The sequence below is a fragment of the Pongo pygmaeus genome, chromosome 16, assembly GCF_028885625.2.
Source record: "Pongo pygmaeus isolate AG05252 chromosome 16, NHGRI_mPonPyg2-v2.0_pri, whole genome shotgun sequence".
NCBI lineage: Eukaryota > Metazoa > Chordata > Mammalia > Primates > Hominidae > Pongo > Pongo pygmaeus.
In genome coordinates this window covers 70,953,111-70,966,093 of record NC_072389.2, presented here as the reverse complement: position 1 = coordinate 70,966,093, position 12,983 = coordinate 70,953,111, and the positions used below count along the sequence as shown (strand labels likewise).

At 43.8% G+C, this 12,983-nt stretch overlaps 1 protein-coding gene across 8 annotated transcripts in view; it reads left to right on the top strand.

Annotated features, from left to right (window-relative positions):
• The first annotated feature begins 5,999 nt into the window (after positions 1–5,999).
• Positions 6,000–12,983, top strand: part of DPP8 (dipeptidyl peptidase 8) — a 76,163-nt gene continuing 69,179 nt past the window's right edge. For 3 of the 8 annotated variants that reach the window (XM_063652288.1, XM_063652289.1, XM_054450216.2), the window contains exons 1-3: positions 6,158–6,387; positions 8,105–8,240; positions 11,409–11,678. In XM_063652288.1, the coding sequence (XP_063508358.1) occupies positions 8,204–8,240; positions 11,409–11,678 (307 nt within the window). In that variant the 5' untranslated portion in view covers positions 6,158–6,387; positions 8,105–8,203. Of the gene's footprint in view, positions 6,678–8,104; positions 8,241–11,408; positions 11,679–12,983 lie in introns of all 8 variants that reach the window. The other 5 variants (XM_063652290.1, XM_063652291.1, XM_054450212.2 and 2 more) reach the window with 4 other exon arrangements.

The following is a 12,983-nucleotide window of genomic DNA, read 5'->3' as shown; positions in this document are numbered from 1 at the left end:
CCAGGCTGGTCTCGAACTCCTGACCTCAGGTGATCCAACTGCTTCAGCCTCCCAAAGGCTGGGATTACAGCCACCGTGCCTGGCCTTAATTTTTTTTCTATTTTTAGTAGAGACAGAGTTTCACCATGTTGACCAGGCTGGTCTCAAACTCCTGACCTCTAGTAATCTGCCTGCCTCAGCTTTCCAAAGTGCTGGGATTAGAGGCGTGAGTCACTGCACCCGGCTTGATGGTTTTAAAAAACAGGAGTTTAGATGGGCGCAGTGGCTCACGCCTGTAATCCCAGCACTTTGGGAGGCCGAGGCAGGTGGATCATGAGGTCAGGAGATTGAGACCATCCTGGCTAACACGGTGAAACCCCGTCTCTACTAAAAATACAAAAAATTAGCCAGGCATGGTGGCGGGCGCCTGTAGTCCCAGCTACTCAGGAGGCTGAGGCAGGAGAATGGCGTGAACCCAGGAACCAGAGCTTGCAGTGAGCTGAGATTGCACCACTGCACTCCAGCCTGGGTGACAGAGCGAGACTCCGTCTCAAAAAAAAAAAAAAAAAAAAAACAAAAACGACACAGGAGTTTCTCTGCAGAAGCTTTTTTTTTTTTTGGTCTGCCACAATCCATGTAAGATGTGACTTGCTCTTCCTTGCCTTCTGCCATGATTGTGAGGCCTCCCCAGCCATGTGGAACTGTAAGTCCAATTAAACCTCTTTCATTTGTAAATTGCCCAGTCTTAGCTATGTCTTTATCAGCAGCATGAAAATGGACTAATACAACCCCCATCTCTACAAAAATTTAAAAATTAGCCAGGCGTGTTGGTGCATGCCTATAGTTCCAGTTACTCAGGAGGTTCAGGCCAGAGGATTACTTGAGCCCAGTTCAAGGCTGTAGTGAGCGATGATCATACCACTGTACTCTAGCCTGGGCAATGGTGCAAGACTGTTTCAAAATAAATTAAGTACATAAATAAAAACTTAAATATGAGAAAGAAAATCAGAGGGAAAGACTTTTTTTCTTTTCTTTCCTTTTCTTTTTTTTTTTTTTTTTTGAGACAGAGTCTTGCTCTGTCACCCAGATTAGTGGTGTGATCACAGCTCACTGCAGCCATGACCTCCAGGGCTCAAGTGATCCTTCCGAGGAGCTGGGAGTACAGATGCCACCACCACGCCAGGCTAATTTTTGTGCTTTTTGTTCTTTTCTTTTCTTTTTTTTTTTTTGAGGAGGAGTTTCGCTCTTGTTTCCCAGGCTGGATTCCAATGGTGCAATCTCATCTCACTGCAACCTCTGCCTCCCAGGTTCAAGCAATTGTCTTGCCTCAGCCTCCCAAGTAGCTGGGATTACAGGCATGGGCCACCATACCTGGCTAATTTTTTTGTATTTAGTAGAGATGGGGTTTCACCATGTTGGTCAGGCTGGTCTCAAACTCTTAACCTCAGGTGATCTACCTGCCTCAGCCTCCCAGAGTGCTGGGATTACAGGCGTGAGCCACTGTGCCCAGCCAATTTTTGTACTTTTTGTAGAGACAGGGTCTCACTACTTTTCTTTTCTTTTTTTTTTTTTTTGAGATGGAGTTTCGCTCTTGTTGCCCAGGCTGGAGTGCAATGGCGCGATCTCGGCTCACCACAACCTCTGCCTCCGGGGTTCAAGCGATTCTCCTGTCTCAGTCTCCCAAGTAGCTGGGATTACAGGCGCATGCCACCACCCCTGGCTGATTTTTGTATTTTCAGTAGATACAGGGTTTCATCATTTTGGTCAGGCTGGTCTCGAACTCCCAACCTGAGGTGATCCGCCTGCCTCGGCCTCCCAAAGTGCTGGGATTCCAGGCGTGAGCCACCATGCCCGGCGGGTCTCACTACTTTTCCCAGGCTGGTTTTGAACTCCTGGGCTCAAGCCATCCTTCTACCTCAGTGTTCCAAAGGGCTGGAACCGTAGGCATGAGCCACTGTGCCCGCCTTCTTTTTTTGTTATTACAGTTTGGTTTCAACTACACCCTGAAAAGGGGGAAAGTATGGGGGGAAGTGGAAAAAGAAACTGTAGACCCATCATATCCTGTAATCAATGGCTGTTAGTGTATGTACTACATGCTTATGATCTTTTTTCTCACCGAGATTATAAACCTCAATAGAGCACAGATTACCTCCTTTTGGTTTCCTGTAGTATCTAACACAATGTGCTTCAGAAAGTAGATGTTTAAAACATATTTGTTGATGATAATACCCAGTGCTAGATACAGATGGTTTTGCACCAACCCGGCCGTGCTATCTCATTCACACCTCATGTGCTAGATAACTTCTCTTTTCCTGATGGGTCCCTAGAGCGCAGGGCAGTAGAAAGCCAGCTAGGGTTTGTCAACCACACAAACAAGACTTGGCAAGGCCACGGCCTGACTGATTCAGCCAGTAAAGATACATTGAGCCACTTTTATTTTATTTTTTTATTTTTTATTTGTTTGAGACGGAGTCTTGCTCTTTTGCCCAGGCCAGACTGCAGTGGTGCTATCTCGGCTCACTGCAAGCTCCGCCTCCCGGGTTCACGCCATTCTCTTGCCTCAGCCTCCCGAGTAGCTGGGACTACAGGCACCTGCCACCATGCCCGGCTAATTTTTTGTATTTTTGGTAGAGATCGGGTTTCACCGTGTTAGCCAAGATGGTCTAGATCTCCTGACCTCGTGATCCGCCCGCCTCGGCCTCCCAAAGTGCTGGGATTACAGGCGTGAGCCACCGTGCCCGGCCGAGCCACTTTTAGATTCAGGTAGTTTATTACTTACACACAGTGCAAAAGGAAAAATGCACAATGGTGATAGATGCTTGTGATCCTTGTCTCATACATCAAAAACGACAATACAGTTGACTCTGTATCTGTGGGTTCTACACCTGGGATTCAACCTACCTCGGGTCAAAAGTATTTAGAAAAAAACTGATATAAAAAATAATAGGCTGGACACGGTGGCTCTCACCTGTAATCCCAGCACTTTGGGAGGTCGAGGCAGGTGGATCACATGAGGTCAGGAGTTCAAGACCATCCTGGCTGGCCAACATGGTGAAACCCCATTTCTACTAAAAATACAAAAATTAGCCAGGCGTGGTGGCAGATGCCTGTAATCCCAGCTACTTGGGAGGCTGAGGCAGGAGAATTGCTTGAACCCGGGAGGCGGAGGTGGCAGTGGGCCGAGATCGCACCACTGCACTCCAGCCTGGCAACAGAGCGAGAATCTGTCTCAAAACAAACAAACAAACAATACAAAAAATTAGCCAGGCATGGTGGTGGGTGCCTGTAATCCCAGCTTCTCAGGAGGCTGAGGCAGGAGAATTGCTTGAACCCAGGAGGCAGGAGTTGCAGTGAGCCAAGGTTGCACCACTGCACTCCAGCCTGGGCAACAGAGCGAGACTTCGTCTCAATTAAAAAAAAAAAAAAAAAAAGTCAGTCAGGCTCAGTGGCTCACAGCTATAATCCCAGCATTTTGGGAAGCTGAGGTGGGTAGATTGCTTGAGGTCAGGAGTTTGAGACCAGCCTGGCCAATGTGGTGAAACCCCGTCTCTACTAAAAATACAAAAATTAGCTGGGCATGGTGGTGCACGCCTGTAATTCCAGCTACTTGGGAGACTGAGGTGCTTGCAGTGAGCTGAACTGAGATCGCGCCACTGCACTCCAGAGCCTGGGTGACACAGTGAGATTGTCACCAAAGAAAAAAAAAGTAATATATGAGAGGAGGATGTGCATAGGTTACATGCAAATACTATGCCATTTGATGTCAGAGACTTGAGTACCGCTGATTTTAATATCTGCCAGGAATCCTGAAACCAATCCCCTGCAGATACCAAGGGACAACTGTACTGAAACAAAAGGGGCCAGATGACTGCAATGTGAGTTGCGAGATACCCTGTTGAACGGGAGCCAATTCTAGACTGCGGCCAAATGATTTTGTATTCAGCAGTGCTATTCTGAGGGAGTAGGGAGAAAGCCCCACACCTCATCAGAAACTGTAAGGAGAGGAGAAGCTGTCTCCTGACTGCCTCCCCAAGGAGGTTGCCTCCAGGTCCCTATCAGCCTCCTATTTTCTTCTATTCTAGGAACATCACACAGCATTCTGCTAAGACTCAGAGACCCCTGGATTCAAGCCTGTGCCTATGATGCATGCAAGGTGGCCAGCGTTCCACGGTGGAGATGTTCCTCTACAGCTTTCTCAGGGTTTGAAAATAAGAATAAAAATCAAGAACTCTGGCTGGGCGCGGTGGCTCACGCCTGTAATCCCAGCACTCTGGGAGGCTGAGGCGGGCAGATCATGAAGTCAGGAGATCAAGACCATCCTGGCTAACGTGGTAAAACCCCGTCTCTACTAAAAAAAAAATACAAAAAATTAGCCGGGCGTGGTGGCAGGTGCCTGTCGTCCCAGCAACTGGGGAGGCTGAGGCAGGAGCATGGCATGAACCGGGAGGCGGAGCTTGCAGTGAGCCGAAATGGTGCCACTGCACTTCAGCCTGGGTGACAGGTTGAGACTCCATCTCAAGAAAAAATAGATAAAAATAAAAAAAAGAAATCTAGATTCCAATCTAGTCAAATCTATAATTAGCCATGTGATATAAGCAAGTATTTTATCTGTCCATGGCTCTTTTTTTAAATGCATGAAATTACATATTTTTAATTGTTTGCTTTTGGGGGGAGGGGGCTCTATCTCTTCTTATTAGGCTATAAACTGCATGAAAACAGGGGCTTTATCTACTTTGTTCACTATTGTGGCCCTGCTGATTAAAACAGTGACAGGTACAAGGCAGAGATTCAGCAAACACTTGTTGAATTAATGAAGTGCAAGATATTTCTCTGTATTTTGTGTGTGTGTGTGTGTGTGTGTGTGTGTGTGTGTGTGTGTGTGTGTGTGTGTGTGTGCATTTAAAGCCTTTAAAATCTTCTCTCAGGTCATTTGGAGAAAATTAATAGAAGAGACCCAAGGAAAATGACTTTGCCTTTTTTTTTTTTTTAAGGGAGCTCAACTTTAAAAAGCCTGAGGGAAGGCTCATTTAACCTCAGAGTGAATAATTACATACTGTGGAGTGCAGCATAGTACCCAAATGGATTTTTTATTAGTGCTATTATAATAAATCCTAATGACACACGACTCTGACACATTGTTCTTTGTAATAATAGAAAATAGGGAGGCCCCGCTTTTGCACAGTTTTGTTGCACACCTGCTACTTTCCTGGATATCTTCCTGAGTTCCCTTTTTCTGAGCCAATATACAGTGTAGACCAGGAAAGAAATTGCAGGTCAAGGGACCTGCCTCTGGCTCTGATTATAACAAGTCATTCACTTCTTTCCCCTAGGCCCCAGTTTCTTTTATATGTTAAAGTGCATACCTTTTTTTTTTTTTTTTTTGAGACAGAGTCTCACTCTGTCACCCAGGCTGGAGTGCAGTGGCGTGATCTCAGCTCACTGCAATTTCTGCCTCCTCCCAGGTTCAAGCGATTCTCCTCTCCTCAGCCTCCTGAGTAGTAGCTGGGATTGCAGGCGCCCGCCACCATGCCAAGCTAAGTTTTGAATTTTTTGTAGAGATGGGGTTTCGCCATGTTGGTCGAACTCCTGACCTCAAGTGATCCGCCTGCCTCAGCCTCCCAAAGTGTGGGATTACAGGCGTGAGCCTCCACGCCCAGCTGGTTTTCTTTAATTGCAATGAAGTGAAATGTATTATATCCCTTTTAGAGGTAAAGAAATTATGGCTCAAATAGATTGAGTGACCTGCTGCAAGATCGCTAGTTAATATTAGAGCCAAGTTTCGGACTCCAGGTTCAGATTTCTTTCCACGACAACAATGAGACGCTTAGATCTCCAAGGCCCTAGTCCCTTTCCTCAGTATCATCTCGTTGAAAGGGGAGGGATTTACCCTGGTTTGCTCCCAGCGTCTAAGGCTCTCTCTGCCTGGCACATGGACAGGAATTTTGTCTATTTTGAGCAGGTACTCAATATATATTATTTATTGACTACAGACGCGCCACATTTTGCCTTGTGACTTTCAGCAAGGCGCTGTTCCTTTCTGGATTTCATCTCTATCCCCTGCTCGGCCCAGTCTCCACCCCGCGCCTCCTTGGCTCCTCCGGCCACTAGACTGCGCTGTGGTGTTGGACCCCACCCAGCAGACAGCGGCGCCCTTCTTGGCCCGGCTGCGCCTTCGCCAGTCGGAGAGCCGATCGCGAGGAACCGGAAGTGCTAAAGCCTCCAAGGCCAAGGCCGCTGCTACTGCCGCCGCTACTTCTGAGTGCTGCGTTCGCCGCCTGGGTTGTCACCGGCGCCGCCGCCGAGGAAGCCACTGCAACCAGGACCGGAGTGGAGGCGGCGCAGCATGAAGCGGCGCAGGCCCGCTCCATAGCGCACGTCAGGACGGTCCGGGCGGGGCCGGGGGGGAAGGTGCAGTATCCGCCCCCCTCTCCTTCTCCTGCGCCGGCGAGGCTTGGGCCACGGCTCGCTAGGCCCTCTCTGCCTTACGGAGGGACTGCTCCGCGCGTTCTCAGGGTCAGCGCGCTTTGCGGTTTTCCCGGCGCGCCGCCCTGCCCAGGGCAGAGCCGGTGGCGGCTAATCCAAGCCACCCACCCCACCCCCCACTTGCCGGAAGAGGAAGCCGAGGCTCTGAGATTTCGAGTCAACCACCGTTCACTGGGCGCCCCTTGAGCTCTGGGCGCTGGCCTCCTGACTTCCACGTCCGTTATCTTAATTGAGTCTCGCTGGGGTTGGGAGGCCGGGTATTGTCAGCGCTTACAGATGAGGAAACGGAAGCCCACAGAGGCGAAGGGATTTTCCTTAAGTCCGACTTGGCAGACGGGCTTCGGCCTCAGATTTTCTGGTTTCCCAACTGGTGGTCTTTTTTCTCTGCTACTTCATGCTAGGTCGATTCCCTCCCTGCTCACTGCCCCCTCCCATTCTGTTCCACCCACTCGCAGCAGGACACTTTCCTTTCCTGCCACACCTCTCTTCTCACACTTTTCTTCTAAGACTTGGCATTCCTCCCATCTTCCTTCTCAATATTCTCTGCTATGCCTCTCCTCTTGTTCCTCATTCATAGTTTTTCAAGGTCTTTGCCCCCTCTGTGCTAATGAACCTCTCAACTAGGTGTGGACCCTAAAGAATGAGATAGCTAGGCTTCAGTGAAGCTTTAGGTGTTTAAGTGGACGGCTGTTTGGCCCTTGAGTTAAAAATTAAGGAATTTCACTTGAGTGGGTCCAAACTCAAGAGTCCTAAAGCTATTTTCTGAGTCAACATGCTCTATTTCTGAATGAGGGGCTTAGTGCTATGAGGTGTCTTGACATCTTAGTCCATTGTTGCTGTGCTGGCATAACCTCGCTGTTTTTCCTGCACTTGCCACTTAGCTTTTCCCACCCCATCCCTTCATCACCTACTTGGGCTATGGGAGCCCAAAATTAAAACTGATAGAGTAACAGATGTAATAGCAGACCTTCCTTTTTTTTTTTTTTTTTCCTAAGCCAGAATTTCAACAAGTTTAATGCTTCTTTTTCCAGAAAAGTTACCTATTTAAATTATTCTCAGAGTAATGCAGCAAGAAAAAAAGCAAAAATGGAATGCACTTAAGATGAATAGAAAATTGTTTATCTCGTGAAAAATCTTGTTATTAAATTCAAGTTAATTCCCTTTCTGCAAAAATGGCCTGTAACTCTTATTGGCTATCCTTCTGAGTTAATTCTATCTCCAACCAGCTTGATATGACATTATTATGTAAAAGAGGAACAGGAATAGGCACATAAAAATAAATTTTATTAATCATATGCCGTTTTTGATGATTTGCAATAGTCACTGAGTAACTTCACATCTGTATGCCTTTTGTAACTTTTTAAAGCCTTTCCATGGTTTTCCTTTGTCTGGACACCAAAGTCTACTATGTTAGGATATTCTTTTGACTATATTGGGCTACACATCTCTGAAATAAAATAATTCTTGAATTCTGATAACATAAAATGCAGATACAAAATAATGTAGGCATTATATATTGCCCCAAAAAGTGATATTTCGGTATCAGTTTTAACTACTATTTTGGGGCTTCTCTTTTGGGCCACATATGGTCCATCTTAATGATCAAAGTCTTATTATCTTATTTCATTATCCTGGTGAGCAGGCTTGGATGGTGAGGAAAGGAAAGATTCCTGTGAGAAGAGCAGGATAAGCAGAGGGATTCTATGCTTGAAGTTGAGTCACTTGAAAAAGATCTCTTTGAATGTGGAAGAGATCTGAGCAGATGAAAATAAAATCAGGTAGGCACCAGGGAAACTACTTAAGTGACGAGGTAGGTGGGGCAGTGAAATATATGCACTGTGCTGAGAAGGTACACTGACCCTATTTTCCTATTTTTGACATTAGAAAATTCAGGTCACCTATTTTGAGAATGTGTTTGTATATAATCAGGAATTAAGTCATTTACCAAACATCTGCACAGATTACCAATATTATATAATATCGGGTATATTTTAGAAATGCAGGATGTACATTTGCTGTGAACATTCAGGAGACCGTCATTTGGACTGTACAACGTTTGTACATGTACACGCAAGTATGCATGTGTATGCATAGAGTGTCCAGGGCTTAGTATGATTCAGGAATACCAGATAATTTAAATGTAAGCTAATGTACCTTTTACATAAGAAAGATGTGACGTGAATGATAACTCAAGAAGCTGGGCATGGCCAGGCGCCGTGACTCACGCCTATAATCCCAGCACTTTGTGGGCCGAGGCAGGAAGATTGCTTGAGGCCAGGAGTTCAAGACCAGCCTGGACAACCCCCATCTCTACAAAAAAGTTTTAAAAAATTAGCCAGGCATGGTGATGCATTCCTGTGGTCTTAGCTGCTCAGGAGGCTGAGGCGTAAGGATCCTCTGACTCCAGGAGTTGAAGGCTGTACCACTGCACTGCAGCTTGGGCAACAGTGAGACTTGTCTAAAAAAAATAAACTGGACAGTAAGGCTTGGGAGAAGATCTTTCTGTTGAGCTTCCCTATTCTGTTCCACAGCCATCTTCTTGCAAGCACTGGTTTGCAGGTGAACTTCCAAACATAACACAAGAGAAGTTAAGAAAAATGAGCCCAATTTGTGTAGGTTCTTTTCTCATTTGTCCCTCAGTCCATTAGATATAAAACTGGGTCCATTGGCTGGGCACGGTGGCTCATACCTGTAATCCCAGCACTTTGGGAGGCCAAGGCAAGTGGATCATGAGGTCAGGAGTTCAAGACCAGTCTGGCCAAGATGGTGAAACCCCGTCTCTACTAAAAAATACAAAAATTAACTGGGCACGATGGCGGGTGCCTGTAATCCCAACTACTCGGGAGGCTGAGGCAGGAGAATTGCTTGAACCTGGGAGGTGGAGTTTGCAGTGAGCCGAGATCGTGCCACTGCACTCTAGCCTGGGTGACAGAGCAAGACTCTGCCTCAAAACAAAACAAAACAAAAACAGCAACAACAACAAAACTGGTTCCGTTGACATTTGGTAGAAAGTAGGCCTCCACTAACTAGCTTTTATTAGGGCAAGTAAACAACATATGATAGTATATAACCACCATAGTCTTACACTGTCAGTAAATATCAGTGTGCTGGATACTGCTTGAACTAAATGACTTAATTCCCTGCCAAGCTGTTTTGGATTTTAGTCATTGAAAGTGAATGCTCACATGTTACAATGATACAAGCATACCTGATGTAACTGTCTAATAGGTTTTCTGGCCACTTTGTTACTGTTATATTGAAAATGGTAACATAGGTAACTGTAGCATGAAAAAAGACAAAATAAGCTGCACACACAGTTCATTCAGTTCTTTGGCATGCCAGTAATGTGTGCTTAATGGACTAATTCACAATCCATACCTGCTAATAACTTTTAGTCTGTGATAGTTACTATGAATTTATGTTAGCCTTCAAATTTGGGCTTTAAAAAAGATATATTAAATGTACAGCCTTGTATTTATTATTATAGAAGTAGTTAATAATTATGTTAAGTTTGGTTGCATAAATGCAATTTAGTTTATCTCCCAAGTCCACATGTCTTTGACATTTATTAGTTCAAAAAGAGCAGATTGCCCAGAATTTTTATGTTCCTTCTTTTTGGCAGTGTCATGAATAATATATGTTGGAATACACACTGGTTTATGATAACACTTTTTGTTATTTGATACTTCGCTCATGTTAAATGTTGGAAAAGATAAAGGAGAAATGCAACTTCTGGATTTGTGAAATAAGAATAAACATTAGCAGATGAGATATTAACAAACACTATTTAGGGGTTGAACCGGTAAACCCCAGTTTATACTTTTTATCAAAATACTGTTAGTACAAATATTAAATGCTTTCTGTATCGACTACTTCAGCTAATTAAAGCCACTTTAAGATAGTATCTTTTTTTTCTGCCATTTAATCAGTATATGTTGTATGATTGGTAAGAATAGTCACGTAAGTTTCCTTAAAATACAGAGTCACCAGGCTGGGCACGGTGGCTCATGCCTGTAATCCCAGCACTTTGGGAGACCGAGGCGGGCGGATCATAAGGTCAGGAGATCAAGACCATCCTGGCTAACACAGTGAAACCCCATCTCTACTAAAACTACAAAAAATTAGTCGGGTGTGGTGGTGCATGCCTGTAATCCCAGCTACTCGGGAGGCTGAGGCAGGAGAATGGCGTGAACCTGGGAGGCGGAGCTTGCGAAGAGCCAAGATTGTGCCACCGCACTCCAGTCTGGGTAACAGAGCAAGACTCTGTCTCAAAAAAAAAAAAAAAAAAAAAAGTGGAGTCACCACAAATAATCATGATAGTGATGTCTAGGCAAGAGCAGAAGACTCAGAAATGCATCAGCCAGTTAAGTGTTTTGTTTGGCTTTCCATTTAAAAGGAAACAATATATTATGTTGGGTAAGTACCCTAGGAAGGTTATTACATGCACATTATTTTTGACAATTTTATTACCGTTCTCATTTGTTGTGGTTATTTCTGTTAGCTGAAAAAAATCCACACTTACCAAATGCGTTACTTTTTAAAATGCAAAACACTTAGCTTCCTTGGCAGAGTTAGCTTCACTATTGACATGCTCTTGGGTGGAGCATAGCAGCCAACTGGCAAATGGCCTGTTTCCTTCCAGTGTGGGAAAGAAAAGGGAGTTTTGGCAAGAAATACCTAAGGAGAGCCTTTTATAAAAGCTACCAAAGGGATTTATAGGCACTGTGAAGTAGACCTGACCTCAATTTTTTTTAAATTTCATTTTTAAACTGAACACAGAGAAGGGAGAGCTGTTGCTTTTCTTACTAGGTTTCATTGCATCTGTGCTAAAAAGCATTTTTTTCTTGCCCTCCCCACTCCCCCGCTTTTTTTTTGACCCTATCAGAGAATCATTCTGATAATAGAAGACAGACCTGTGAACAGCTTCATGTGCCTTGTTTTTCTAGGAAGATGCAACATGGCAGCAGCAATGGAAACAGAACAGCTGGGTGTTGAGATATTTGAAACTGCGGACTGTGAGGAGAATATTGAATCACAGGATCGGCCTAAATTGGAGCCGTTTTATGTTGAGCGGTATTCCTGGAGTCAGCTTAAAAAGCTGCTTGCTGATACCAGAAAATATCATGGCTACATGATGGCTAAGGCACCACATGATTTCATGTTTGTGAAGAGGAATGATCCAGATGGGCCTCATTCAGACAGAATCTACTACCTTGGTGAGTACAAAGTTATAGTTTCTGAGAGAAAATGATCTCTTAAGTCAAACTTAAAGTCTAGGTATAATTGACACTCAAAGTTTGATGAATAAATAAATTAGTGACTTTTGGTTTCATTAAAGAAAAAAGCCTTATAATTTGAAGAATTCGATTTTGTTGTATCACATTAACTTTATTTTTACTTGTAGGTAACAAATCATTAATTGACCATGATCATTTTTCAAAATCGAAGATGCCAGAAATTGCTTCTTCCTAAAGCTAGCTTGAAATGCCTTTCTTTAGATGGTCTGATTAGGAAAACAAACAATAAAACCATTAGTTTATTCCCACTCAACAGCTACTGCTTTTGTTTTTTTACTCCAAGGCTGTTTTTGGTCTCTTCTTCCTGAATCCGTTCACTCCAGATTTAATGTCTGCCTAAATTAAATATGTTAATCTACTGATTTACTTTCTTGTTTGTTAAATTTTTAAAGGTAGGTTCCTTCCCCTCCAAATTTTTCCAATATAAATTTTATTCGTTTATATGAATGTGTATGTATATGTGTTTTATTTATTTGTGTGTGTGTGTGGTGTGTGTATATATGTGTGTATGGAGATATTAAAGATGTTGTCTGCATGAGTTCATGTCATAATTATAGAATTTTTTTTTTTTTTTTGAGACAGGGTCTCACTCTGTCACCCAGGTTGGAGTGTAGTGGCACACTAATGGCTCACTGCAGCCTTGACCTCCCAGGCTCAAACAATCCTCCCAAGCTGGGACTATAGGTGCACGCCACCACGGCCAGCTAATGTTTTGTATTTTTTTTTTTTTTAATAGAGATGGAGTTTTGCCATGTTGCTCAAGCTGGGATTCATTTTTTTAAAATAACTTCATAATATTCCATTATATAATTGTGCCATATTTTACTTAACCAGACCTCTAATAATGGTCACACGCTGCCACAACCAGCTAATTTTTTGAATTTTTTTGTAGAGATGGAGTTTTGCCATGTTGCTCACGCTAGGATTCTTTCTTTTTTAACAACTCAGAATATTCCATTATATAATTGTATCATATTTTACTTAACCAGACCTCCAGTAATGGCATTTAGGTTTTTCTAATCTGTTGTTACAAAAGATAAGGAAGTGTATATCACTGTATTAGAGCATTTTGCACATGTGTGAATATACCTGTAGAACTAATTCCTAAGAGTGGAATTGCTGGGAAAAAGGGTATATATATTTTGAATTTTGATTGATATTACTGAACTCCCCTTTCAAAGAGGTTATAGAGTTTATACTACCATCACATTATCTCAGATTATC